The 27,749-nt window shown below is 39.6% G+C and overlaps 1 protein-coding gene across 1 annotated transcript in view; it reads left to right on the top strand.

Annotated features, from left to right (window-relative positions):
* Positions 1–429: 429 nt before the first annotated feature.
* Positions 430–27,749, top strand: part of CD109 (CD109 molecule) — a 71,495-nt gene continuing 44,175 nt past the window's right edge. Inside the window, exons 1-7 of the mRNA XM_041410699.1 lie at positions 430–561; positions 881–1,041; positions 15,165–15,193; positions 18,823–19,053; positions 19,196–19,321; positions 25,209–25,248; positions 25,715–25,799. Coding sequence (XP_041266633.1) covers positions 491–561; positions 881–1,041; positions 15,165–15,193; positions 18,823–19,053; positions 19,196–19,321; positions 25,209–25,248; positions 25,715–25,799 — 743 coding nt within the window. The 5' untranslated portion in view covers positions 430–490. The remainder of the gene's footprint in view (positions 562–880; positions 1,042–15,164; positions 15,194–18,822; positions 19,054–19,195; positions 19,322–25,208; positions 25,249–25,714; positions 25,800–27,749) is intronic.

Genomic DNA, 27,749 nt, shown 5'->3' with positions numbered 1-27,749 from the left:
TCCCAGAACCGCTCCCGACTCGCCTCCGAGCCCGATCCTCAGGCCAGCGCGCCTCTGCGGGCTCTCCGGATCTGTCCGAGTCGGTAACTGAGCACACAACGGGAGAGCTGCTCTCTGCTCAGAGCTGTAGGCAGAAAACATTGCTCTCGATGCTGCTTTTGTACGATGTTGGGTTCTGAGAATCCCACCCGTTTCCCAGCTGCATCAGCCGCAGGATGTGGGAGCGATGGCTGAGGGCAGGTGAGACACCCGTGTGTATCCCTGTGCGGACAGATGTGTGTTGCCGCCGGGCCGCCCACCCCGGGCCGGCCCCGGGCACGCCCCGCGGCTCCTGCCTGCGGCGGAGCGTGCCTGGCGCTGGGGCAGCGGCCGCCTCTCTCTTCCCTTCCCTTCCCTTCCCCGCCCGCCAAGGCGCCTCCCGCCCGGCCACAGCCCCGGCCCCGGCCCTGCGCACAGCGGCGGACTCACCGGGCAGCGCGCACGGGGAGCCATGGCGCGGTCCCGCGGCGATGTCCTCTTCTTCCTCCTCCTCCTCTTCCTCTGCAGCTCCGCGGCGGCCGGGTACGTGGGGCTGGGGCGGGCGAGGGCACGGGGCACCTCTTCTTCCTTCCCTCCCGCCCGGCACGGGGGCTGCGCGGGCAGCGCTTCCCGGGGCTCCCTGGCGCCCGCCTGGCAGCCGGTCCCGGGAGCGGGCAGAGCGGCGCTGCCCGCGCCCCGTCCTGCGCACCCGGGGGTGAGCATCACCTCCAGCCTCCGCAGCGGAGAGCGGCAGAAGAGCTTGGCAACGTGTGTCGTATGTCTTTATGTGTTCGCCGTTACTTTTTGTGAGAGTGTGTTTCACTCCCTGCCCTTTCTCCCTCTGCCCGTTTGGGTTTTCCAGACCTACGTTCCTTGTGGCAGCTCCTTGGAACATCAGGCCTGGAGCAAACTTGACTGTTGGGGTAGCTCTGCTGCCGGATAGCCCAGCACGGGTCACCGTAAAGGGAGAGGTGATCAGAGATAACGAGACCATCTTGAGCAGGGAAGTGGTCTTTGAGAAAGGTAAGCAAAAGAATGGACTTGATTTGGGAGTATTTCTGTCTGCCTTCTCACAGAAATATTTTGTTCCTCCCAAAATATCCCAGCTTCTAAATGGTACTAAAATAGGGAATATATTTTACCGAGTAGGAGTCGCTATGGGAAAATAGTCTTGTACACTGCTGGCTCTGTTTAGGGTTGGGCATCTGAGGTGGATATGAGTGATTGCATGGGTGTGCTAACTGTCTGTAAACTCTGAAAATAATCAAATAGTAAAGTGTGATGGATGTGGGATTTCTGAGGAACCAGGAAGTACTCTGGTCATGTAGTGGTGCCACTGTAGAAATAGTAGAAAAGTTGCTTACTGATAGCTTGTTAAGGTGCAAAGTGGAAGCGTGTGGGAGAATGGAAGGGGTGGAACAAACAAGGTAATGAAGCTGCTTCTTCATGCTTCTTCATGAAAGTAATGACCTGAGCACCATAGGAAAGTGAAGATGACTGTGTCAGACACTTGGAAGCTCTGTGCATTTGAAGAAACAAAAAATTTTGAGGATCAGGAACTGAATTGTAGAGAGTTTGGGGATGGAAGATAAGTAAATGTGAGAAGAGACTGTTTAATCTGTGCCACCAGGCAGGGGTAGTGGATGTGGTGGCAGCTCTGAAAAGCTGAGATATCCTGGCCAATGTTCCTTTTTAGAAAGGTCACCTGGCAACAGAAGCATAGAGATATCCTACCTGAGATTTGTCCTCATGAGAACGAGAATGTTTTTATGGATAGTTCAGCTTTCAAACTGCTTTTACTATGAGGTGATATAAATGATATCCAAATTCTATCTTTTTATTTTTTAGAAGTAGAGTCTGAGGGCAGTGTGAGGTACTGAAAAATCTACCCTGCTATAATGCTCTTTCTCTATGCTTGTGTAATTCTTCTGTTAATGTCTTACAATTAATGTAGATGCCTTAATTGGAAGCATCACACCTTCATTTCAAAGCCTTCACAGCCTGTAGAGAAGATTGAGGGTCTGAGTGTGATGGAGTGCATTTGAACAGATAAAAAAACCCAAACCTAAACAGCCAGCTTTTGTTGTTTTCTTTTGAAACCCAAAATTTTAAAAAGAAAATAAATTGTCTTCTCCTTTTCTTCCTCTAACTATACTAGCTTTTATTTCCTGCTTCTGTTCTGCTTTAACATAGAGTTCAGTGAGCCTTGCATGAGTTTCAATCCTTGTTTTGTCCTTCTCACCATTAAAAGCCAGACAAGCAACTGGTAATTCCAAGCTTGTAAAAATATGTGGCTGTCTCTATCTTCTGAGCACACAGAATAATGCTTGACACTGGGAGCTGCTGAAGTCAGAGTGACTGGGGGGTTATCAGGAACAGGTATGGCACTGCATCAGACTGGATACAGTGAGGAGAAAGGACAAATGCTGTACTGAATTACTAACTTCTAATATTTTCCAGTCTTTTAAATATATCTTTAAATTTTCTATGCTTTTTTACTTGATAAGTGAAACAAAAAAAAACCCAAAAACAAACAACACAAAAAAAAAAAAGATGCTGAGCATACTGTTTATTTCCTCTTGCAAAAATCTTAAAGTTTAGTATGTGGCCATCAATTTTTTTCTAGTCAGGTTATACAATCTGTTAGTCATTTGTTTTCTGTGAACAAATATGTAAGCAAAACTGTTAAGGGCCAGGAGTAAGGGAACTGCCCTATAAAAGAGGATGCAGTCTTGGAGACATGTATCCAAAAATGATACAGGTATGGATCAGTTGTGATTCAAAGAGAAAGCAAGTTGTCAGAGAGAAGCAAATGCAGCTTGTCAGAATAAGAACATAAATCTTTAAAATTGTCATTGAAGAACACAACAATCTTAAGATAAAATATGAGGTGGTATTGTTGTAGCTGATCTTAGTCTGTGACTGAAGGAGGACTGGAGGTTTTATCAAACCAGCTGTTGCAGCTAAAGGAAAAAACTGAAGCATATCTCCAGGCACACAAAATCTTCTTTAAATTACATAATTGCTGCATGTATTAGTGCTCAGAGAATGTCGGTTTATCTGTCACTGAATACCTACCTTGGTTAGACTGCACATTCAGTGGCACTGTTGTCTAAGCTAGCTCAATTATGCGCTGTAGTTTTCCTTGCATAGTGACAGCAAAAGCAGGGGATTAACTGCTCTGAGAAACTGATCTGACTGAAAAATAAAGTTTTAATTTTGAATGTTTTTTTAGGCAGACAGGTCCCCTGGTTCAATGTGCAAATGTTTGTGCTGATGGAACTGAGTTGGAAATTGGATGCTGGAGACATAGGACAGTCTGAGGACACAGTTTTTATTAGGGATGTTTAATTTGACAGGCCAAGTTCATTCAAGTACCTCAGTGTAAATGCATTACATACCTGTCTGTTAAATGCTTCTGCAATTGTCTTAAATTAAGGATTTAGCATGGTTTTCTAGGAGGCGCTCCATATGATACATATAGAGGTCTAAGCTTCTGAGTTAGCTCCATGAGAGGACCTTATTGTATTAGAGGCATGGGATTTTTTAAATTTCTATAATATAATTCTTGCTTTGAATAAGAAACAGAGTGTCTGCCATCTGATGGTTGATGAAACATTTACTATTCTAATATTACTGGTAGTGGAATTTCGATGTCTCACTGCTAAAGAAACACTTTAGCAGTGGAGGTTGGTTCCCATCATTATTGTGCTTTTTATATAACTAAGGGAAAATAAATATTAATAAGTGGCTAGTGGGTATTTGAGTGAAGGAGAAAGTGTGCATGCACAGGGATTTAAAGATACTTTGAGCTTGTCACAATATTCCAGAATCTAAATGTACTGTATAGGAAGGGAGATTATTTAGGACCAATATTTTGGTGCAGAAATTAAGTTAATTGCATTTAATATAGTGGAGAAAAAACCCCAACTGAATGTTTGTAAGGGGGAGGTTGCTGCTAGAGGTAAACTTTGTGTGAGCAAGCACAACCCAAAAAAAAATAGAATGCGTCACCAGGAGAGAATAGGTTTCCATTGCCTAGAGCAGATGCCAGGAAAACACAAAGAACTGACTAAAGCCGTTTTGTGAGCTGTACCAAGCCTTGACACACTTTCTGTGGAGATGTAGTCTCAGAAAGATCCTCACCCTGACTGAAAACAACTGCAGGTGACAATGGCTTGTGTGCAATTGGAGCTGTTGGGTTTTCTGTGTCAACAATAGCAAAAAAAGAAATTATGGGAATAACAGACGAACAAGTTAAATTCCCTGCATGAATAACTTGATCTTTAGTGATTGCAGTGAAGGGTGACTCTTGCCATGCATAGTCATGCAGTAATTGATAATAAAGATGTACTATGAATTGGCAGGAGGTGTTTTCTTAGAGGGTTTGCTACCCAGACATTGCCGTGTGTGTTAGAGTATGAGAAACCTTACACCTTAATTGTGAGAGGTTCTGAAAAGTATTTTCTGTGTTGGCGCTAGAATGATTTGGAAGGAATAAGAAGCATATAAGTTGGAAAAAAAATTGGTTTTCAGAAAAGCTTCTGTGTGTAATGAGGTGTCATAATTTGCCCGAGAGCATGAATATTTTTAATTCTAAAGAGTAAGATTCATTAGTTAAAACTTTTGCTATATAAGGTACAACGTAATGTATTTAAGGCATGGTGAGTGAGAATTATGTGAAGTTACTGGAGAATTTGGTTTACAGTAACATGCATAGTTTGTAGATGAATTGTACATATTAATTAATTTATGCTGCTTTTCTGTATTTCCAGAGAGGAGTACACTTACTTGTTAACAAAGGTTACTGAGCTAGAGCATGGTAAATACTCGACTAGGATTTATGAAGCATGCTAGTTTGTGAGAATGTTTGTCAAGCTCAGACATGTAGTGATCCTCCATAGAGACAATGGAAAATCTCCTTTTACCAGAAGGCATGTTTTACATACTTAATAATATGATTCTGACCATGTCAGTATAAGAACCAGTGAGAAACACTAGGAATAGTAAGTTGTAAAGTACACCTAAGTGGGAATGAATGGCCTAAACCCCTCAGTCCCTGTTATTAACCTTGAGTTGCCTCTGTACTTTATGTCAGAATAAAATAACTTGAGTTATTGGTTACTATACTGTCTGGGCTGAATATCTGGGGGTAAAAGGTTTTGCTTTCTGCCTAATTTTTTGTCAATGCCTAAAAAGCAAAACAGTGAGAGAGCAGGAGTTGCCAGCAGTGATTTTGCATCCATAACCTCCATATCCAAAAGTTCATGTAGCTGTGCCTTATGAAAAATAAGTTGTTAAATAGTCAGCACATGCAAATCACCTATGCAAAGTCAGAATGAAGGACAAGTTTTTGGGAAGGAGATGGTGAGGGCTGGACCCAGAGATGACTGATGTAGTAGAGAAGAAGGTGCTCTTTTATGGGCTTTCATATAGCTGGAGTAGATGAAACAAACAAACCCAAAACATAAAAGAACAAAACCCAGCAGGTTTCTGTGCCTGTTGTTGAATCCATCCTGCTAACAGACCCATTAAGTTGTTTGCAGAAAAATGGGAGTAGCGATCCTATGCAGTACTTGAGCTTTATTTTATTGTTTGCATGCTGTTTGAGATTTGAGGGAAGAAGTCCTTCTGTGACTCAATGCTTATGTGTTTGTACATGAGGTTTTTCTGGTCACCATGTTCTTTGTCGATCTCCAGCCAAGGAGGGTGTGGCTGATTGAGCACTCCAGGCTGTTCCACAGTATACTCAGAAGGGTGGGATAAAACAGAAATGCAGACAGTGGGGCAACTCATACGGATGAGGGAATATTACATGTGCCTGTGTGCAGTTCCCTGTTGCCACTGTAAACTGGAGGGGCTTTGGAGCATTTAGGAAAGGGAGGAGAGAGAAGAACAAACTAAAGGTTGTGAATTAGGGAAAAAAGAAGTGATGAAAACAAACAGGAATTGGTAGGTAACATGCTATCAGAAACAAGAAGGGAAGCAAAGGGTGAAAATTCCTGAGGGATTCATACAAAAAGGATAAGTGCACATTAACAGAACAGAGAGGTAAGAAATGAAGTAACTAAACATGATCTAAACTGGCCAAAAAAACAGAAAGAAGGAAAAGTGTATGTAGAAACTGCAAATGAGATCAGATTACAAAGAAACTTAAAGAAGTAGCATGGGTAATGAAGAACAAAACTGGTAAGGCCAAACCATTAGTAAGAAAGAACGTGAAGGATAGTAAGGCAGGGCTTTTAAATAACATATTGGTAGCAAGAAATCTAGAAAAGGATGTGTCTTGCTACTCTGATGATTAATGATGCTGAGAGGCAGTAAGTGTTTAGTCTTCACTAAGAAGATCAACTAACTGTCGTGGAAAAGGCTTAAGAATTAAGATTACAAAAGGGGAAGAACAGTTTAAAGAGTACTTTGGTCAAGTGTTTAGGCTTGACAAAATTGTCTGTAGAATATTTAGGGAATTGACTGAAATAATTTAAAATCTACTAGTGAAGATTTGAGAGCATAAGTGAACAGAGAGGTTCTGGAAGATTGAAAACCTGCAAAGAAAATGTGTTGCACTATGGGTTGGCGAGGGTTGTAGCTGGAGAAGAAGCAGAATTTTGTCATATTTTGATTTTACTAAGGCTTTTGATAGTCTGGCACGGCACTTTGACAAGCCAGCTGGGAAAGCAGGGACAGCATGAAATTCTTATTTAATGTGTTTTTACCTGGATGGAAAATAGTGTTCATCAAGTAAGTCTTAAGTGATTCACTCTCAAACTGGAAATGAGTTGCCCTGAAACTGTAGTGTTCAGTATGATTGACATGAATGAAAAAGGGAGAATGTTTATTAGATTAGTGAAGGGGTGGTAAGGACATTGGGAGAAAGGATTAGATTTTGAACACATTTTGGCAATACCAGAAATGATTGGGGAATAACTGGAGTGTGATTCACTAGAACTAATCCGTAGTTCTGCTTTTGTGGATGAATAAAAGAACATGTGTTTATTGGATGGGGAACAAGGTGATGCAGTCCTGCAGGAAAAGGGGCATGTGTATGGGGGTGGGGGTAATGGTTTAAAGGTAACAGAAGGTGAAGGCTTGTAAGTAATACTGTGGTGCTCAAAAAAGAAAGTAAACATTGTGCTCAGAGGTATACAGAGAAGTAAGCTAAATACACGTTCTGCAAGCTATGAGAAAGTATTCTAGTAATCTTCACAGCCTAATTGGGCATCCTGGGGAATGCTGTGCTTGATTTTTGGTGCTCATCATGGAACCTGTGAACCAACTGGGGAAATGCCAGGGAGAACAGATAGAAGGATCTGAGATCTCTCAGGAGACGAGTTCAAACCTGACAGAGGAAGATGGCCCTTCACATGAGATGAAAATAAATTGTGGAACTCCATGTCCCAGTTGTTGTGGATGGAAAACACGATTGCACAAATTTACAAGACAGAAGTCCATGAGGATTGGCCCAGTATGAAGACACACAGGCTGGGAAGAGTACCCAAGGAAGGGTCACTGTGTACCTGTTCGCTTTTCACGCTTTTCAGATGTCTGTCCTTGACCGTTGCTGCAGGTGGGATCTTGGGCCAGGCAGACTGGGATTTGACCTGGGAATCTCTTCTACATTCTGGAAAGTGTCTGAGGAGAGATAGGAGGAACTGGTGTGAAGTATCAGGAGAAGTGTGCTATACACCTGCTATGTACTGTGAGGTACATGAAAAGTAACTTTAAAGAGAAAAGGGTGGGAGCTAACAGTAGATGGGTCTAAGGTGATGCCCTTAATGGTGACTAGTTAGAAGGAGATCCAAGCTGAAGTACTGAGTTAGAGAAATACTTGCAGAGGCAGCAAACAGTTGGGAAATTCATGAGTTTCGAGTCATACAGAGGTGACTTCCCTTTTCATGAGACCCTTATGACTCAGCACTGGCAGTGTTGCTGGTTTCCATGTGTATTATCCATGACTACCTGTTTGTGAAGGCACAGTTGAGATCCTGTCAGCAGAGACTGAATAGCAAGTATCAAGAGATGATGCTGGTTCACGTACATTCACTGCAGTCCAAATACGTATGTGCATTATAGTCACATTTCTTCAGCTTCCTGGAGGTATAGCTGTGAGGTCTGTGTTCTTATTTTGTATGGTTTGGGATTTATATTGCCTTCATTTACTGATGGAAGAAGTCTCTGGTACTATTTTTGTATATTCAAATAATTTTATTGCCTCAGAAAAATTATGTGGCTTTGTCATCACAAACTTTAAATGTGTTCCAGAAAATGGCAGAAAACCAATATGAGAACCAACCTCATTCTTTTACTCCCTTTAAGCAGAAATTTCAGTAGATTTTGAATGCATTATTTGCAGTTAATGAGTTTGAGAAGTGACTTGACTTTGAAATTTTGCTCCAGTTACAGCAGTTGATGTGATGCGGGTGGTGTTAATACTGCCAAATGTCTGGCATGTGCAGGCTTAGCTATATTTTGTCCTAATGTGATTTTCCTATGTTTTAACTTGGAATAAAAACTGCAGCTGCTTTTAATTGCCTTTGCTGTGTCTGTGTTTATTTCATGGACATCAGAATGAATAGTAATGGTGGCCAATAGTGCCTTGAAAGCAGCGTGTAGAGATGTCTGTGTTTGTGTGTTTGTACATAGTCACTGAGGCGATGAAGTGTATTTCACATTTAGTTGTGTAAAAGGCTTAGTCTGAGATTATTCTGAATTGTGTGTGTAGTTTTGCAGACTAGATCTGATGTCAAGAAAGTTTCCTGTGTAGTATTCAAAAACTGCCTTCCTAACAGCTGTAAATTTATAATTCATGGCAGTAGACTCGTTATGGTAGGTAGTGGTAATGTCATACGCATGACAAGAAGTCCACGGATGTCTCTTAGGTTTGTCTTGGGAAAAAGTTGAAAAGAGGCTGTGCTTGAGTTTAAGCAGTGATAGTGCCTGGATAGCTCTCAGAAGGTCTCTGATTAAAAAAGATTATATGAAGCTGTTCTGTTTTCCTACACAGCATGCAGTGTTTTGGAAAACACTCTCTGGTTTATCTAAGTATTGTGTTCTTGGAACTGGCTGGTGTCTGACTACTCAGCTAAAAGTGGTAATACTAGTATAATCCATGGGGCTGGTTGGTTGACTTTAGAAGACTGAGTGAAGAATTAAATGTCTGAATTACACTTTAAGTCTAAAAAGACCCACTCAGCAGGAAAACATGCTACTTGCTTGAGGAAAGGATCATGGATGTGGCAGGGCCAGGGAAGAGGTGCCCAGCCACCAGCAGTATCTGTTGGTCTGAGAGGGTGAGAGGTGCTGGTGTTCCTCTAGGGTAGATCTGACAGTGCTGACAAGGGGAGAATGGCTGAATCAGTAAAAGTGACAAGCAGCCGAGTACCACGACTCCTTTGCCATGTAAAGGTAGACAGACACAGAGAATGCTGTGTTCAGGGGGCAGAGGAGAGGAAAGGACAGTGCCTGTTCATTCCCTCTGTTCATACCTTCTGGTAAATCTGCATCTCTTGTGTCCTGGCCAAGAGTGTTTCTGGATGTGCTATGGTTGGGTTTCTTCCACTCTTCTGATCATGGAGATTGGGGAAAAACTTTTGTATTTAGGGTGTTTATCTAGTTGTCAGGAAAATATCCCTATACTTCTCACTGCAGACTGAAGCTAGAACTTGCTAGTAACTGCAGAGTTTGGTAAAACACAACTTTAATCACAAAAACATCTGTGCATTCTGCCTTTCTTCTGTCCTCCAGGGCTGTGGTGCCCTGTCTCTTGACCAGACCCTTAGGTGATAGACTTTGGTCCAGTATTTCTCCTTACATCTTTCTCCATAGTCAGCACTGCTACCTTGCCTCTCTCTCTCCCTTTATAATTTCTGAGTGCTTTTAGCCTCCAGGTTTGCAAAAACAGCTGCAAAGGATAAGGGGAGGAGGGTAGGAAGTGGCTGTGGAGGGGAGTGTACGTAGTGCTGGCAGACAGGGTTTAGGAGGCATTTTGGAGCAAGTTATACCCCTTTGCTAGAGGCCTGTTGGCCTCATTTGGCTTTGGATGTCAGCCCGAATGCTGACGTCCCCTGGCAGTCCCTGTTGTGTGCTTGAGTCTGTATTGCCTCTCCTTCTCTCATCTGTGCCAAACTGAGCCATAACTTTACAGCAGTGGCTTAAGCTCTGTATTTTGGGCTATTGTGTAAATAATCAGTACTAATTTGGGTGTTAGCTTTAGCATGATAGATGAAGAGTATAACATATTTAAAGCAAACAGTGAACTCAACAGATTTGCAGGTCTTCTTTGAAGAATAAATTGTTTTCACTTCCTGGACAGCTTAGGCCTTCATATTACTGCTTTTCTGTGTTTTTTTTTTTTTTTTTTTTTTTTTTTTTTTTTTTTTTAAATTTTTTTAAAATTATTTTTTAAACACAAAAAATAGTATATACTTTGGACAGGAATAAAAATCTGGAAGGACATTTAAGAACACTAATTTTTATTTATATGGTGAGAGTTTTTGAAATTGATTCAGCAGTAGAAAATAACTGCAAAGAAAATGTTTTTTTCTGTAATGTTTATCCATTTCCTATGCATGGATATATGAACACAGCTGTCAGAGCAAAGATGTGGCATAATTTCAGTAAATCAATCTGAAGTGATTCCATATTTTTCTGTTCTCACACATTATGAAAAAGGATTGAGGACATAGGTAGAAAAGTTTAAGTGAGAAAATCTGTTTGTAGCAATAGCTGCTACATGATCTAGAATATACAGTCAGTGCTGAATGTGTGTAAATAAGAGACTGAAGTGCTGCTTTACTGATATATTGGCACAAGCTCTAGTTCACTGTGCCAAGCCATACAGTTATTTTTCTAGAATCTCTGTCCTGTTTGGGGGTGGAAGCTAAAAATTTATGACTAGTCCTAATAGTGTCATCTCAAGAAGGGGTAGCATAAGTTTCTGGGTCTGGGTCAGGCCCATGCAGTGGGAAGAATTTAAGATGCCATTGTTTGTGCTGTTCTCCATAAATCTAAAAAAAAAAATTAATGTGTTTTATGTAGAATTTTTTATATTTGCTTTATTGATAATAATACTATTACACTGACAAAAAATGGCAGGGTGGAAAAATAATATACTGCTGACATGTCACTCCCACACTTTGATTCCTCATCTACTGGACATTCCTAAATGCCAGGGATTCTGAGGAAAATGTGCAGGACAGTGTGGCATTTGTTTCCATTGTATTTCTGTGTATTTTCTCAGTGCAGTAGTTATTGAATGAATGCAGTCTCAGAAATTCTGTGAAAGAAATGGTTTTGCAAATGACAAGGAGAGAGATTTTATTCTTGAAGGCTTATGTGACTTCTGTTGGGATTTTTGGTAGTTTGTTTTTTACACTTTCTTCAAGATTAGTCTGTAACAGTCCACTGAATTTTTCATGTCTCCCCCCTCTTTGTAAAACAAAGTCATGATTCCCAGCTGGAGGTATTCCCTAACTAATCTCTTGTGGTAGCAGGGACGTGTGCTCTTGCCTGGTTGTTCCCTGCTGTGTCCCACTCCAGTTGTGCTGGTGACTGCTGCTGCGGAGAGCAGATGCAATGAGTCAGGAGGAAGCATTTTGTGGTTTGCAGTGCTTGGTGTTGGTGGCTTAGCTGTTCCAGGCTCCTTTCTAAACTTGCTTCTTCTGCCTGGAGTTAGCTACCTGTATTTTATAACTGAAGGGTTTCTTTGCAGAGATGTGTTGAAGAAGACAGAGACTGCTGCCATTTCTGGCGACAATAGATGCCAGACTTGACTGATCTTGTGGGAGTGTTGCATGCTGCATGTGGGTAAAAGTCAGCTACACAACAGGAGGGCTTGCAGCAGAGCAGTGATATGTGCTAGCTGTTGGACCATGGTTAATTCCTTATAAACCTGAAATTGCAGAATGATTAAATATAACTTTAATTCATCAAGTGAACAGAAAAATTTGTGACTTTCCACTATTCAGCACTGGCGTAAAGGAAATGTTTTGCCTTTAGCTCTTGCTTGAGCATGTCCAAAGTCATCCCTGGGCATAGTTGAACAGAGCTCCAGGGATTTGACTGCAGCTTGATAGTCTCTGAGAACATGGGAAAATCTTGCATGACAGGAGAATCCTCTGCAATGCTAAAGAATTTCAGATCTGCCCAGGCTGCTCAATTCGTAGCAAAATAATTACGTAGTGACATAAATTGGAAGATTACCTCATGCCCTGGAGCCTCTTTTATGATTCTCACTGGCTGGGAATTAGACAGTGCTCTGGGCTTTGTTACAGGGAGGCTGTGGCTCCCTAGCACTGCCTCTGAAGGTAAATCCTGAGTTGCACAAATGCAACTGTGATATAAATCTCCCTCCTCCCCAAGTCTTTCCCCATCTGCATTACATTTTTACCTAGCTCAGACCTGATGTTAGATCTCCCAGGCTTGGGAACAGGAAAGAAACCCTGCCATAAGATTTCTGGTTTTTTTCATGCCAGTTGTTCTCAAAACAGGTGGAGGCAAGCAGGCACTGCCCTGATGAGAACACTTTGAAGTGCCTGCCCTGCTAAGGTTGCTTTGCAAGCTGGTGGATGCTGCACAGGACTGCCACAGCGGTTCCCTTCATCACTCTGCCCTTGCGGTGTGTGGGTACCAGTGTGTTTGCACTGGAGGGGTAAAGATGGAAATAGAAACCCCATGGTGTGGGCTGTGGTAAAAATATCAGATTTGTGTCTCCCAGGGTCAAGTCACTCCTGTAGCCATTGCTGTAATTAGTTGTGTGGATTAGATTAAGGCTAGTGTAGCAGAATAACCCTGTGCATATCCACTCAGACACACGTGGTAAATGGTTTCTATTCCTTGTTCATAACCAATTATCAGCAGTGACAAAGATTTTTTTTTCCTTTGGTGTTATGGGTTGTGGTTGTACAGACCCCAGCTTTAGCACAGTCTTATTTCAGAGAGGGAAAGAAACAAGAGAAGGGTTAGGATTTTAGTGTATAACTGAGAGAAATTTCAGGAAGTAACTTTGTACCATCTCTGTTGCTATTTACAATGCATCTTCCTTTACAATGAAATATAATGTCCTAAGAAAAATTTTTCCTACTTAGCAGTAACTCACTCTGTCCTGAAGAAGACAAAAGTTGCTGCTAGCTACAATTATATCTCTTAGTGCAATTGTTTGAGCATGGAGTTGTTTGGGTAGATGTTGGGAATAAATGTATCAGTGCATTTAGAGGTGTTTACATTGCCTGTGGATCAGGTACTCTGCAAGACTTCATAATGCTTCTCTGTGTGCCAAATGTGAGGGCTCCCTACCACTGTGAATTGGGGCAGTTTGTCCTCTACACTGGCTACTGAGAAAAGTATTTTGCCAGACACTGCTGTGTGGAAAACCTCAAGCGCCAGTGAGGTTGCTCAGAGTTAATGACTGCATGAGATGCTTCTCAAGTGAAGTGAGAGATGATATAAAAAAATACAGGTTTAACAGCAACATAAACATGTTGTGGAAAGAACTGTGTTCCTTAGGCCCAGTATTGCCCATGCCTGTTAAGGTTTTGAGTACCAGAATGAAGTACTGGAGTGTGCTACCCACAGACTTAATTTGTGGGATGCGAGTCATTTGGTTTAACCCAGTTTATAATTTGGATGATGGTACATACTGGATAGCATTTTCCCTTTAGTGCTCTGGAAGCAGTGAGGACAACCTGTATGCAGTTCACTGAGATTCCTTCTGTTTGCCATTGTCAAAGGAAATAATTAATTGACTTCTAAAGCTAACATTTATTGAAGTTCAGAGGTCGAGTGATTGCTTTATCTTGGAAGCAATGCCTTTAGGTCCAGGATCAAGGAGGACATTAATAAATAAATAAATAGATTTTTTTTTCCTTACTCTATGAAACAGCTCAGTAAAAGATAGGTATAAACCTGTGACTTTTTAGAGATACAAAAAGGTCTAACTGAATAGGATGAGCCGAAGCAAATATGAGTCAGCAGTGTGCCTTGGCAGCCAAGAGGGGGAACCACGTACTTGAAGGTGCATCAAGCACAGCATCACTAGCCAGTCAAGAAAGGTGATTATCCCATGGCATTCAGCCTTGGTGCTGCCTCACCTTGAGTACTCTATGTGCTTCTGGGTCCCCCAGCTTTAGGAGGTCCTTCAGTGCATCTAGAGGAGGGCAACAAAACTGGCAACAGGGCTCAAAGGCATGTCCTGTGAGGAGCAGCTAAAGGCTTTGGTTCCTCTAGTCTGGCTGAGGGGCACTCCCGTTGCTATCTACAGCTTTCTGAGGAGGGTCAAGTGGAGACAGAGGTGGGATCTCTTCTGCCTGGTATCCAGTGGTACGAGGTGTGAGAGCTGCAGCAGCGGTGCTTCAGACAGGACATTAGGAAGTATTTCTTTACTGGGAGGGTGGTCCACCACTGGAACAGGTTTCCTAGAGATGTAATTGATGTCTGAAACCTGTCAGTGTTTAAGAGGATTTTGTACAATGCCATTAATAACATGCTTTAACTTTTGGTGAGCCCTGAAGTCATCAGATCCCTTCCAACTGGAATGTTCTGTTCTATTCTGTTCTGTTCTATAATTCATGATGTAATTAAGATAAGAGCTGTGACACTAATGGCTTCATGATATAATGATATCCAGGAGTTTTACAGGACATTTATTTGGATTCTAAAAATATTTGAAGCCACATTATTTGAAATAGTTAAAGCAATAAGTTATATTAACCCAAATATATTGATATGTTAGTTGCTTTTTCCCATGGTGACATAATTCCGTGAGGTTAATTCTGGGTTCTCCTTTCCTTAAGAGTGATAAATCCTATGCATGGTTTCAAAAATTTTAGTCTTTATCTGGGCTGCAGAATCCATGGAAAATAATAACTTGGGTGGCATAGAGGGTTGAATGGATTGTAAAAGTGTTTCAGTCTCTGTGGATGTAAAGAAAAATGTTCAAGCTGAGAACATGGACAACAGCCCCCACCAGACAGAGAAGTCATGTTGCTGTCAGTTGGTGTTGATACTTTTGCAGCACTGCAAAAGATACCGCACATCTTCCATCAACCATGTAAGGGGAGCAGCACTGCTGTAATGTTGATGTTTTGGTAAATGTGTGGTAGTTAATCTCACAGATTTCTGACTGTGTGATATTTTTCCTTTTTGTTCAGGTACCTTTGGGACTCTTGTTCTTCCAGTAGTAAGTATTTTTTTCCTTCCCTCCTTCCTTAGAAAATGTTGACTGCCTTTAACTTACCACTCATTGGTGTTGACGGTATATTTTGCATGTGATCCCAGTTGTTTTCAGTGTCAGATGAGTGCATTTACTGACCAGTAAATCAAGGGTTTTTCAGATCAAATGCTCTGCAGCTTGTTAGAAGTAATTACAGGACTTGGGAGCTGGTTTCCAGCATCAACACAAACTATCATAGAACTTGAACACAGAAATTTGTTTTGTGGCTTTTTCTATTGGCTGATATCTACATCTGTATTTCAGACACACCATGAAGGCTAATTACAGCTGAAAAATTGTGTAAAGCAACAGTTGAGAAATACCAAAATAAAAATATATTTATATACAATCTTTCTAAGGGCTCGGAAATCCTTACTCAGTGAATGTACATAAAAAAACCCCAAAAGGGTATCTTGAATCTTGTGTTGCGTATGAATCCTGAATTTATGATCCTGGATATTCATCTTGAAAACCCAATCTAAAGAATTATGTTTTTATATCAGGAAAAACGTTTTACCAAAATCATCCAGAAGTCTGAGTATCCCATAATCCGGTGGTTTTAAGTTCTGATCTCAAATAAACTGTCTCTGGTTAAGTAATCTGGAAGTGTTTGATAGCTGGATAATCAATGACAATGAGCAGCTCAGCATTATGAAGATTACTTGGTTGAAATGCATCTGTATGAACTATACATTAGCAAATGTAGAAAATTCTTTTCATTAAAAAAAAAAAAAAGTTCCTTAATGTAATCTGGTCTTAAATGGCCAGGTCTTAAAATGTTCAAGCACCTAAAACTAGGCAGGGTATTTTCCTCCCCCTCTCACTATCTGAAGAGATTAAAACTGACTCATTTTTTAACTACAAGATTTTCTATTAATTGGTGTAGCCACAGTAGACTTAGATTTTGTCCAAAGTGTAATTTGCTGGTAGCAGAAGGTGAGTAATGAGTTTCTGGATTCAGCCTCATCTTTTCCAGAGGAAACAGTAGCTGCTTTGTCTGAGGTACTCGTGATGGTGGTTGGTGTAGTCAGAAGTACGTGAGATGGCCTTTTTCTCTCTTGTGTTGGGGCTGCCAAAATATGGATAGTAATACCATTCATTTGGGATGTTTTGACTAAGATAAAATATTTTCACAACAAGTTCCTACTACTTAATGTTAATGTCTCTTGCTCATATTTGGGTTGAGAAACAACCCTTTAGAGAAGGAGTTGGTGGGGCTGAGGTAGTCACTATTACTGTAGAAACTGTGGAAATGTTGTATTACTGCAGTTTCTGGTGGCATAAATATGTGAAACAGAAGGTGGGTTATGTTGCACCTCAGCTGTCCTAATGCACTGCCATGGCAATGCAAACCTCATTGTCTCTGACCTTTACACCAAGAAAGGCAGTTATGTAACCATGTCTGGGAAGGAAAGATCTTTTGAAATATAACAAGTATAAAAATCTAGGGAGAAACCTATGCTATCTATCACTATTTATGGCAGTAAAGGGATACAGGAAAATAGATAAAGTCTCTAAATCGCATTTATAGAAGATTTACATTTTTAAAGAAGAAATTGAAGACAATACTTGCAGCAAAATAATCCTGTAAGAGTACAATTCACTGCAATGATGAAACAAAACAAGGTTATTTTCCCCCATTTTGATTTTGAATTATTATAATATGTCCTGGACTTCTTGTAGTGAATCCTATATGATTTTTAGGGATTACAGCTTCTTTAAGAAATAGTAATATTCATAAATGAATATTTGAGGTAATAATAAGGTAGTCTTTCACAGAGGCAGTAGCTAAGGATATTCCTCTTATTTAAGAGAATACTTGGCATGAAATTTGGAGGGTGTTGAAATATGTGAATCATATGTTCTTGGCAATGTGTGTACAAAAACCTGCAGTTAGAGAAAATGCAAAATCCTTTTCAGTGTGGAACTCTGCATCTAAAATTTAATTCTATAAATCCAGATTCTAAAGGGGGCATCTCTTCTTCCCATGTCACCATAGACCTGCTTATTGGTGAAAAAGAGCCCTTTTTATTTTCCCCCCTTGATTTCTTTTCCTGGCTTGTTTCAAAAACAGAAAGTTAATAGAGAGGGATGGAATTGTAGTTGATTCCTCTTTATAGGTAAACACACAGAGAAGGGAATGTATTCACTACAGGTGTTTGCATCTACCTTATTTGTCACCCAGTGACATTTTCCCATGTTTTTGAATCCCTGTTGCCTCAGTGTGCACTGTTAAAATGAGCTTTGACAGCAGTACAGCCTTTCTTTATAGCACTTGGTAGGATACTTTTAAAGTGCAGTACCTGCTGAGTTAACAGCTGTAATTTTCATTACACTGCAAGAGGAGCGCTTCAGTTCCATATGTTATGCAGAAAAATGCAAGCCTGTTTTTAGTTGTCTTAACTTCAGAAGTTTTACTCCAGATTTACAGTTTCAACTCCAAACAGAAGCATGTGACTCTTAAGCTTTTCAGCAGGGCTGCTTGTTGGAATGAGCTGTGTGCAGTGTTATAGCCCTTCCCCTTCTCCAAAGAGACATTCTGGTGGTACAGAAGCCAGCATCTGGGCTGGGGTGTCCCTGGGGTCAGTGGTTGTCTGTGAAGGCTCTGCTCAAGTAAAACTCCAGTGTGCTGCAGCATCTCTGCTTTAAGCCTTTCAACCCCTGTGACTGGGATTCCCCCGAGCTAACTTTAGGAAACGAAGTGATGCATCTGAATTATGAGCTCTAGATTTCCTCTGTGCACTGGAAAGACAGAGAGAGAGAAGAAATCTGTGAGTGATTACTCTGACCTTATGTGGTCTAAATTTCCTTGCCAGTGATATCTGTCTCTTCTGCCAGCACTGAAGGAGCCTTCAATGTCTGTCCAGAAAAAGTTAACCATATAAAATTTATGTTCCTTTATTTCTTAATATTTTTGGAAGAAAATTATTTTACATTCTAAATGAGTCACAGTATGTGCTGTAATTATTAATTATGAAAGTGAAATGAGACCAAATCAATGACGTTGCTATTGAAAAGCAGTACCTCACCTTATGAAAAAGAAATTCTGTATTTGATTTTTCTATTCCATAGGACATAAAGCTGAAGACTATAAAAAAACAAGTGCAAAGTTCTCCTACTGTCCTGCTCATCTTGCTTACATGTACCTTCTTCAGATATTTTATTTTTGGAAAATTTCATAGCAAAAAGTGATGAAGAAAAACATTAGCCCATTATATCAAACCAAAGAAATTTCTGAATAGCTTAAAAAAGACAGCACAATTTAAGTATCTATGCATTCATATACAATTCACAGCCTTACACAATGCATGTGTAAGGCTGTGAATTGTATATGAATGCATAGATACTTAAATTCTTGAAAACCTGATTACTATTTAAAATTAGATGGAAATGTGTTGTTGTACTTCTGATAAGACATTTTCTGGTAATTGTTGAAATAATACATTAAAGTAATGATTAAAACCCCCTTTCTCTTTTTTATAATCTATGTAAGTTGACAAATTCAGGTATATATTAGTCCTGTATGTCAAATGTTTTTTAAATTATAGTGTTTTCAAAAATATTTTGGATGCCTAATGTCACTATTTCTTTTTAAGCTGCCTCTGAACAGTGTTTCTGGGAATTACGAATTACTGGTGGAGGGCCGTGCTGATGGCCGGCACGTCTTCTCTAACCGTACCAGCCTGATGTTCATGGCAAAGAGCACCTCCGTGTTCATCCAGACTGATAAATCCATGTATAAACCAGGACAAGATGTGCTCTTCCGGATTGTCACTGTCTATCCTGATCTCAAACCTTACCAAGTGTATCTGAATATATATATCCGAGTAAGTGTCCACAGGAGCACTGTTAGATTTTAGATTGTGTCACGTGTTCCAAATTTCTGACAAATACAGATCATATGTATTGCTACCTAAGTCTTCTATCAAGGCCACTCACATTTAACATGCAGCTTGACTTTTCTCCTAGGATCCTCGGAAGAAATTGATTCAGCAGTGGTTGATGGAGGAGGGTGATTTGGGTGTAGTTTCCAAAAAATTTCAGTTATCAATGAACCCTCCACTAGGAGACTGGTCCATAGAAGTGGAAGTGAACGTGAGTATTAACATTGCCAAATCACAGTGAGATTTATTTCTTCTGCTAAATGTGTATAAAATTGTGTTTATGTTGCTGAAACCAGTTATAAACATGGATCATGAGATGAGCAAATCCTTCCCTTGTGTCAAATATTGGGCAAGATACTATGCAAACCTCACAAGATTTTCAATAGTATATGGTTTTGTAGGGAGGGATGCAAAAACCCATGTACATACTTTATCCTAAGGTCTGTGCTTTGGTTCCGGAATAAAAATGGCATTAAAAAAGTGAGGAGTTGTAATATTAATATAAAAGAAAGATCTCATGGAGTAGAGTTTTTTCCTTTTTAAGTGAAATACCCATACATTTATTTGCAAGCAAATACACAGATATTTGTTGTACCACGCTGTGCAGCCACTCAGTGTCTCAAGGGTTGAGGAACCAAGACTATTTATAGATCTTTGCCTAGTTCTAGGTGTGTTTCACAGCAACTCACAGTGACTGATGAGTTACTGAGGAAAAAATAACTTTGTAAAATAGAAAGGATGACTAGTAATACAGGACTATTGCAAAACAAAACTGTGAGTCTGTGTTGCATGTTGCTATTGGTAGTAGCTCTCTCAGGCCAGTCCTTTAGGCTGTTGCACTGCTCATACACCATGGAACATGTTTCAAAAATAGCTGGAGGTTTAGCTGTTCAAAACTCTGTGTGTCAGGGTTATTCAGCCTTCTTTTTAGTACCTATAATTTGGGAACTGCATTTCCTATTTGGCTTGCAGTGGCTGTTCAGAGACATTTAGCAAGTATAAACAGGATTGCTTAATGTTACATAATGGGGGAGATGATGGGTAGAGAGGAGAAAAGCTCACATGATCATGTATTGCTTTGGAGCAACATTTGCCAGTACCAGTTATATGTTTGATAGATTTCTATGGGCTTAGGCATATGAGGGTGGTGCTCAAGTGAATGTCAGGACTGGATTTTTCAAACACTTTGTCATGTGGGTGTGGAGTTGTTGCTGTTGTCTGTGATGGGAAAAATGTATGAAGTTGTTCCTGCGCTCCTCCCTGTGCTCTGCCACTCCTTCCCATTCCCTGCCTCTCAGTGGCCTCTCAGCCATTCTGAAGCAGCTGTAGTCAGGCTGAGACTCAAAGTGCAGTGGGGAAGTGACCCAAACTGAAAAGCATTTGTGTTTTTCTTGGCCTAGACCAGACCAGTTCATTGATCCAGCTGGGAAGCCATCCCCACTCACAGCTATTGTAGGTGCTCTTCAGCAGTTGGGGAAGCGTGGCTCGGACCTGGAGGCAAAGGCTGGTGGCAGTGGTGGGCTCCTTCAACAGCTCAAATGCCAAGCAAAAAGTGTTTGTGAAGTGCTGCTTGGCCTTTCTGCAAAGGCTTGAATAATGCTGAAATTAGGAGATAATTGATGAAGGAATTGTGGCAGCTGTTTTCAGGATCTGAATGAGTGCCATTCCCTCCTGAAATAAAACCAAAAAGAAAAAAAAATTGAAAAGTTGAAAGAAAAATGCTTTGTAAATTCATCTGGGCTAATGAAACAGCTGGGAGACAACTGGAGTGAAACCTTAGTAGAGTGTAGTTGATTGTATTCTAAATTTTAGCCATGCTACAGAAGGTTAATGATCTTGGAAAATATATGTCAGAGTGAGAATGTCTCTCAAGTCATGAATAACACGGAGAAAGTAAACAGAGAATGTTTTGTTCCTGTCTGTTTCAACATATAGCTAAAGGGCATCAGGTAGGGGAGGTAAAGAGTGATTTCAAAATGACTGAAACACCATAACTGAGCTGCAGAGCACAGCACTGGCAGTTATTGTGAATGCTGAAAATTTAAATGGGATCAAAAAGGGTCCGGACAAATTCTCAGTACACTCCATTGAGAATTGATAGTTAAAAGGGCCTTAGGTGTCAGCTCAAGACATAGTGTCACTCCTGGCTGTCCTGGTTGATGCAGTTCCCTAGGTGTTCTCTATTCTTGCCTTTATGGAAGATGCATTATAACAACATAGATTGCTGGAGTAGCTGAATACAAAGGTAGCAAAATTGTGTTAAATGGAGATCAGGCTAAATTGTTCCTTTTGGCATTTAAACTCTTTGAATTGAAAATTAAGATAGGGGAGAAAAAAAAGTGTATATTATACATAAGGAAAAAAAAAAAGGTTTTATATCATGGTGTCCAATAAAAATGGCTATTCTTACAGTGCTTATCCTTTGGGAATAGAACAGCAACTCCAAGTCCCACACAGAAATTTTTACGTTTACTTTCAGGCTCTTTCAGATTCTTCCTGATAAGAGAGGCCACTGAGAACTTAGATTTACTGCTAAGGAAGGCTTAGTATATGACTGGGATTTTTAACAGATATGTCTTCCTCTCCTTAACTAGTACTGCCAGCTCTGGCTCTGGATGGCATCCAGCCAGCTTATGGATCTGTTGAGGCTTTAGGAACATCTTCATATGGCAAACCCAGACTGATCTATGTATGACTTAGCTATCCTGGTGCCATGACCTGGGCTTTCTAGTTAAATAGCCAGCCTTTCTTTCTCAGTTTCCCTCTTGTCTTTCAAGAATTGTTAAGTGATTAAATAACGTTTCCTTTCTCATGATTACAGATCAGTTTCCAAGTGTACTGAGTCTTGATTTTTGGAAGTGCTTCCTCTGAATTCTGTTTTAAATCAGGTTTTGGCTGCTTGCTGCTGTTAAACATCCTGTAGTATTTTTAATAAAAGTTCAGGTGTTAGCACAGCTGTTCCAGGAAAACTCAAGACAGAGTAATTACGGTCTGGTTTCCAAGTCTCTACCTTTTATTTTAGTTGGATATCTTATATTTCCTGTTGCTGAAAGACTTCTAGTTGCTGAGTTTTTGTAGCATGCACCTCCAACCAGAAGTTGTTTCTGGTTAAATGGCATTTTGTAATCTAATTTATGGAAGTTGTTATGGATAAATTTATGATCAAATATTGAAGAGTAGTAATGTTTCAGGTGCAACAAGAGCTTTCCAAAATATTTTTAAAAGTATTACTTTTTTTTTTAAAGCTTCAGCTGTAAAGCAAACTTTCAGAATCAACTGGGAATGATTATATACTTTACATGTTGAATTTTTTAGCTTTTGAGGTTTAATATACGTTGCAGTGTAGCCACAGCGAATTCTGTCATGTTTTATGCTAGATCAGTTATGGATTTCACATTTGATGGGTTAAATTTAGTGTTGTATATATAGTTGCTTGAAAAATGTGTCACACTTCTTCAAAATCAGACTGTACATAAAGCCTTTGCCTGAGTATTCAGTAGTTTGCAAATGTACACAGATATTAAGAAAATAATAAATAGTGGTGACACTGGTGGGACCCTGACTAATTTCTGGAGACGGCACTATTGAATTTGAACAGAATTTCATTTTGGTGTTTGCTTCTTGCATGTGAAAACAAAGCATGGAAGTGATCGTGAAGTGCTTCTGTTATTTCTGTCTAGACAGAAGTCTGTTTTATTTAGCTGCACAGCCAAGGCAGAAGAGTGCTCCTGACAGGGCCTGTGAGACAATGAGGCAGCCCCAGGAATGCAGCCGGTGCCAGCACTGTGCTTTTCCAAGGCAAAGCCCTGGACCACACCCAGAGTCTTCCCCTGTGCTCTAGCAGCAATGCATGTCAATGTCAGAAACAAATAAGAAAATGGAACCAGACCAGGTTAATTTCAGGGACTTTCAGTTGCCGAAGAAGAAAAAAAAATCTGTGGGGAATGGTTCCTGTGACCTCACTTTCATTGGATCAGACCCAGTGAATTAAAACAGGGCAGTTCATGACAGCAGAGCAGAATCTGGACTGTAGTTTTTAGGGATTCTTGGATGTTAGGATACACAGCATCTAAGGCTTCCCTGCAGAAAGGCTTATCCTCATCATCCCAGAGCACTTCTATGGATCCCTTTGCCACTGTTTTCTTACTCTGGGTGATTGGCATAGAATGCAGTAGGTGTTCTGCAGTTTAAGAAATGCTGATTTAGAGCAAAATGTTGTTAGTCTGGAAGGGTGAGTGTAGTTAAGAAGCAGGAGAAGGCATGGAAGACAAACCTGTACTAGAATGAAGCAGCTCTGGAAAAAATGGAATAGGCTTGGTGTTGTTTTCCTATCTTAAAGAAAACCTCTAAAAATCTCTCTTGGGTTGTGCATATATAACTAACTGACTAACTGCTTGTCTCAAAAGCCACTGTTGCTGGAAACTGGTTTAACAACTTCCACTTCGGTATATTTGAACAATATGCCAGAGAGATAGCCTTGCCCGAATGAACTAAAATGATAGAGTGGTTGAAATGCTGTTACTTGTCCTACATCAGACCAGCTTGGCTAAAAAATGTGTCAGTGGAAAATCTGGCTTGGTATTCACATCATCAAGATGACCAAGTAGGGTCTTTGCCTTTCCCTGAACTATCAAGCACTGCTTGATTTCTGTCACAAAGCTTGTCATTTTAGAGAAGATGCAGCCAGGAGTACTAGTCTCACTGTAATCTCTGTTTTCTACTACTTACACTTATCTTAGTTTTTAATTGTACTTTAAGCATTTTTATTTTTACTTCTAAGATAATAGGAAACAATATTTTATATTCAAGGGAGATGGTTTTTAACTGTGCTGTCTGGGGTAACATTTTGTTCAGGGTTTGCTTTATGGCAAATAAATTAGATACTTAGTATTGGAAATAAAAGCTGTACAGGGAACAAGACGTGAGATGAATTCACTGCAGGACATTTCCCTAAGATACATCTTCCTAAGACTACCTGATAGTAATCTGATTGTGGACTGATTTATGCATGTCCATGCTGTAGCATTTTGCCTTGCAAATATTACGATTTGCAAAAATGTTGTGAAAATAGCTAAATCTGCGTGTATATTTTCAAACCTAGGAATATATGTCAGTTATTTTGGTGATCAGTGACTTAATCATCACATTAGCAGCAATCTGATTTTTACTTTGATAGGAGTATTTTGCTAGGAGGTGTGTAAATACAGGTTTGGTCTGAGGTGCTTAACTTGCAAAGTTGTTGATCAGGTAACAAAAATTCATAATTGTTTCCATTTTAGGTCCTGGTCCTAGGGTTTTTACCATAGGAGTTCTCAGTTTATCCTCCCTTGCTACAGTCATTCCTATCTGATGCATCTTGATTCCTGACAATTGGTTATCCATATTCATTTTTCTTTTCCCTCCTGGAGGAAATGAGTGAAAAATGTAGAAAAATAGGAAAATAAAAGAGAACACAAGTAACAGCACATTATGTAGTTCCTTGATTTCTTTCCTTGATTTTAAGTAACAAATAGCTGAGACAAGAGCATAAAACACAAGGGTATCTCTGCTGAAGTAAGTATAGCTGTGGACTGTAACAAAACTGCAGCCACCTTTTGAGTAAATGTAGAATCACTAGATTATAAAAGGTTTAGAAATAGTTTCATCCACTAGATAGACTCTGTAGGAGCTTCTTGTTTGTACAAGCTAATTTAAGATGTGCTAGCAAAGACGGTGCTGGTATGTCAGTCATGTTTTATGATGATGAGTGTGACTACTTATGCTAGGTAGTTTTATGATAACTAGCTCAGGTATTCAATTTTTTTAGTAGAGAAACCAGACATACGTAGATAGATGTCTTCAGACTGGAAGCTGCACAAGCTGTTCGTGATAAATACTCAGATTCTGCTTCACATTAACTTCTGTGTCCCTCTGTTCTGTAAAAATGTATTGCTGGTCTCTACAGGAGCTGATAGTGATTGAGCCATGATTTAAAATCACACCATTTCATAAATTGTAGTTTAACTTGAATATGGGTGGGATTTGGCCAAGAAGGTATGTTAAATTTACTAATGTAACCACAATTGTATGTATATTCTCATATGAATTTTTTTCAATAGGGTCAAGTTCATTATCAAAGATTTAAAGTGATGGAATATGGTAAGTGTTATTTAGTAGTGACCAAAATTAGTAGTGATTCTCCATTAATTTACACTGGCTTCCCTTGTCTGACATGAACATTTTAAATACTCACAGAAAGTTAAATTTCCAAACCTTTGGCTTCTCTGAGGCTGACAAAAAATCATATCTTATGAGCTGCCCTGTTTATCTGCTCCCAAAATATCTGTATAGTATTTGGTTGTGAAGCTTGCTGATGTAAAGGCTAAATAAGCTAAATGTTCTATTTTTCAGACTCAGAAGCTTATATGTGAGCTGTTCTTATGATGCTTTTTTCTCCTTTCAACAAAAACTCATAGTCGGGCAGTTGGCTTAAAAATGCACCATACCTTTTATTAGGAAACTTAGGAACTAGTAGTCTTTATCAAATTACGTGTTCTACCCTTGTTACTTAAAAAAAAGAAATTTTCCTTCAGTGAATTTAATGCTTCTTGTGATTTTTTTATAGTTTTACCAAAATTTGATGTCATGATAACAACTCCCTTATACTACTCTTTGAGAGATGAAGATGTAACTGGTGTTGTCTCTGCAAAGTAAGTAAATCACTGATACTGTTGTCACCCTCACTCTTAAGAAACTTATTGTGTTCTCTAAGTGTCAAAGTAAAAAATAGAATGCTAATGAAGCCCCATCTATTCAAAATTAGTTGGCTAGTATCTGCTTCTAGTTACTGGATTTTGTTGTAACAAGATTCTGTAGATTTTCAGACTTCTAGTAAGTTCTTTTGGTCTGGTAAACGTAGTTCCAGACTATAGCTATACATTTTCAGCTACCTTATTTGAAAATTTCTTAAGTTTCTTACTTGTAATATGTATTTTGATGCTTTTTTTTTTTTTTTGTTCTTATGGTAGTTATGTTATTTTATGGTACTCTCCAATTTGCCATGTTAAGATATGTAGGTACAGTAGCTGTATTTTTTAGACAACTTGGAAAATTAGGCAAACTTCTATTAACATCCTCCTTGTTCCAATAAATCAGCACTGCAGATTTCAAGCATAGGTTTCTCATATCAAAATACCTATAGCCATAAATAGGTAAAGAATTAAAAGCGTTTGAGAAATTCAGAAGAGGCTTCAGTGTAGACTACTGTGTAAATAATATTTTATTTTTCAGCTGAGCAAATATCTAGACAAAAAATTACTACACATTAATCTCAGAAATTAATTTTATTTTTGGAGATGAAAGCCAGATAGAGCTACCTGATAGATCCATCCAAGAAGACCTAAATAAAGGGTCTTTTGTGGGTTATCTAATGCCTTAAAATACATACCTTCTGAAGAAGCACTCAGTTTACAAGTTAAATGCAGAAATCATTGTTTAGCAGGCTATTTAAATTAAATGTTTGGACTTTGAGAAAACATTTCTTTCTATAGAGCCCATGCAACCTGATATTACAAACTATCAATGCCGGGTTGGATGGAGCCCTGAGCAACCTGATCTAGTGGGAGGCATCCCTGTACATGGCAAGGGGGTTAGAATTATATGACCCTTAAGATCCCTTCCATCTCAAACCATTCTATGATTCTGTGAATCTCCTAAGGGGCAATTTAAAAAAAGTTTTCCTCACTTTTTTTTCCCCCATTCTACTTTGATTTTGGAATTCATTATATGCCAGCTAATATTTGATTTCTTAGGTTGTTTTGGTCTTCCCCAGGACACTTGTCCCTTTCATTTGGTATACTCATAAGGTGTTTGAAACTGTACCTGTTTGCTGCAAGAAATTCATACTTAGATGCCAGTGAAGCATCTGAGGTTGAATCCCAGCAGTGACAGAGTTTTACTGATACATCGTAATTATTTGTAGAAAATGATTTGATTCCTGATGACTGTTTTTTAGAGACATAATACCTCTTTATACAACTTGTAGAGGTCATAAAGCCCATTTTCTTTTCTGGATTGTTATTAGATCAAGTTAAGTACAGGGATGCTGCCCAATGGCAAAATTAACCTTAATTTCAAGGTTAATGGCATCTTATAGTAATTAATAATAAGGTCTGCTTAGACTGAGTTTGAATGCCAGACAGTGTTATCAGAGTTGTTCCTGTAACTATGCTGTTTGATTTTTCTTTCTTTCTGCTTTTCAGCTTTGATATTACTTAAGTGGCTGCATAGTGACTTAAAGTACTTTAAAGTTACCACACCTGCATGTATTACTGCTGAGGACTAGAATGATTTTAGGTGTCCTGTCTGTCCTCATGTAATTCCTCCCCTCCTTCACTTCTCTGTTTCAATGTGATAATGTTGAGGTTTCTTTTAAGTATAACTTGGAAACATTTATACAAAATTTTATTTTATTGCTGCTCAGTGACTGCAGGTTGCTACTGTCATACTAAGAAGGGAGTGTGTTACACTTTGCAGATTTACCACAGCTGGATGTTGTTTGCAATGATTTCTTTAGACTGTGATTACTAAATAAATAGTAATAATTATTATATTAAAACTACAATATCTGGAGATATCTCCATTTGTGTTAGCAGTATTTG

The sequence above is a fragment of the Onychostruthus taczanowskii genome, unplaced genomic scaffold (assembly GCF_017590055.1).
Source record: "Onychostruthus taczanowskii isolate IOZ18803 unplaced genomic scaffold, ASM1759005v1 scaffold33, whole genome shotgun sequence".
NCBI lineage: Eukaryota > Metazoa > Chordata > Aves > Passeriformes > Passeridae > Onychostruthus > Onychostruthus taczanowskii.
The sequence above is the reverse complement of the archived record's forward strand: the minus strand, read 5'-3'. Positions and strand labels throughout refer to the sequence as shown.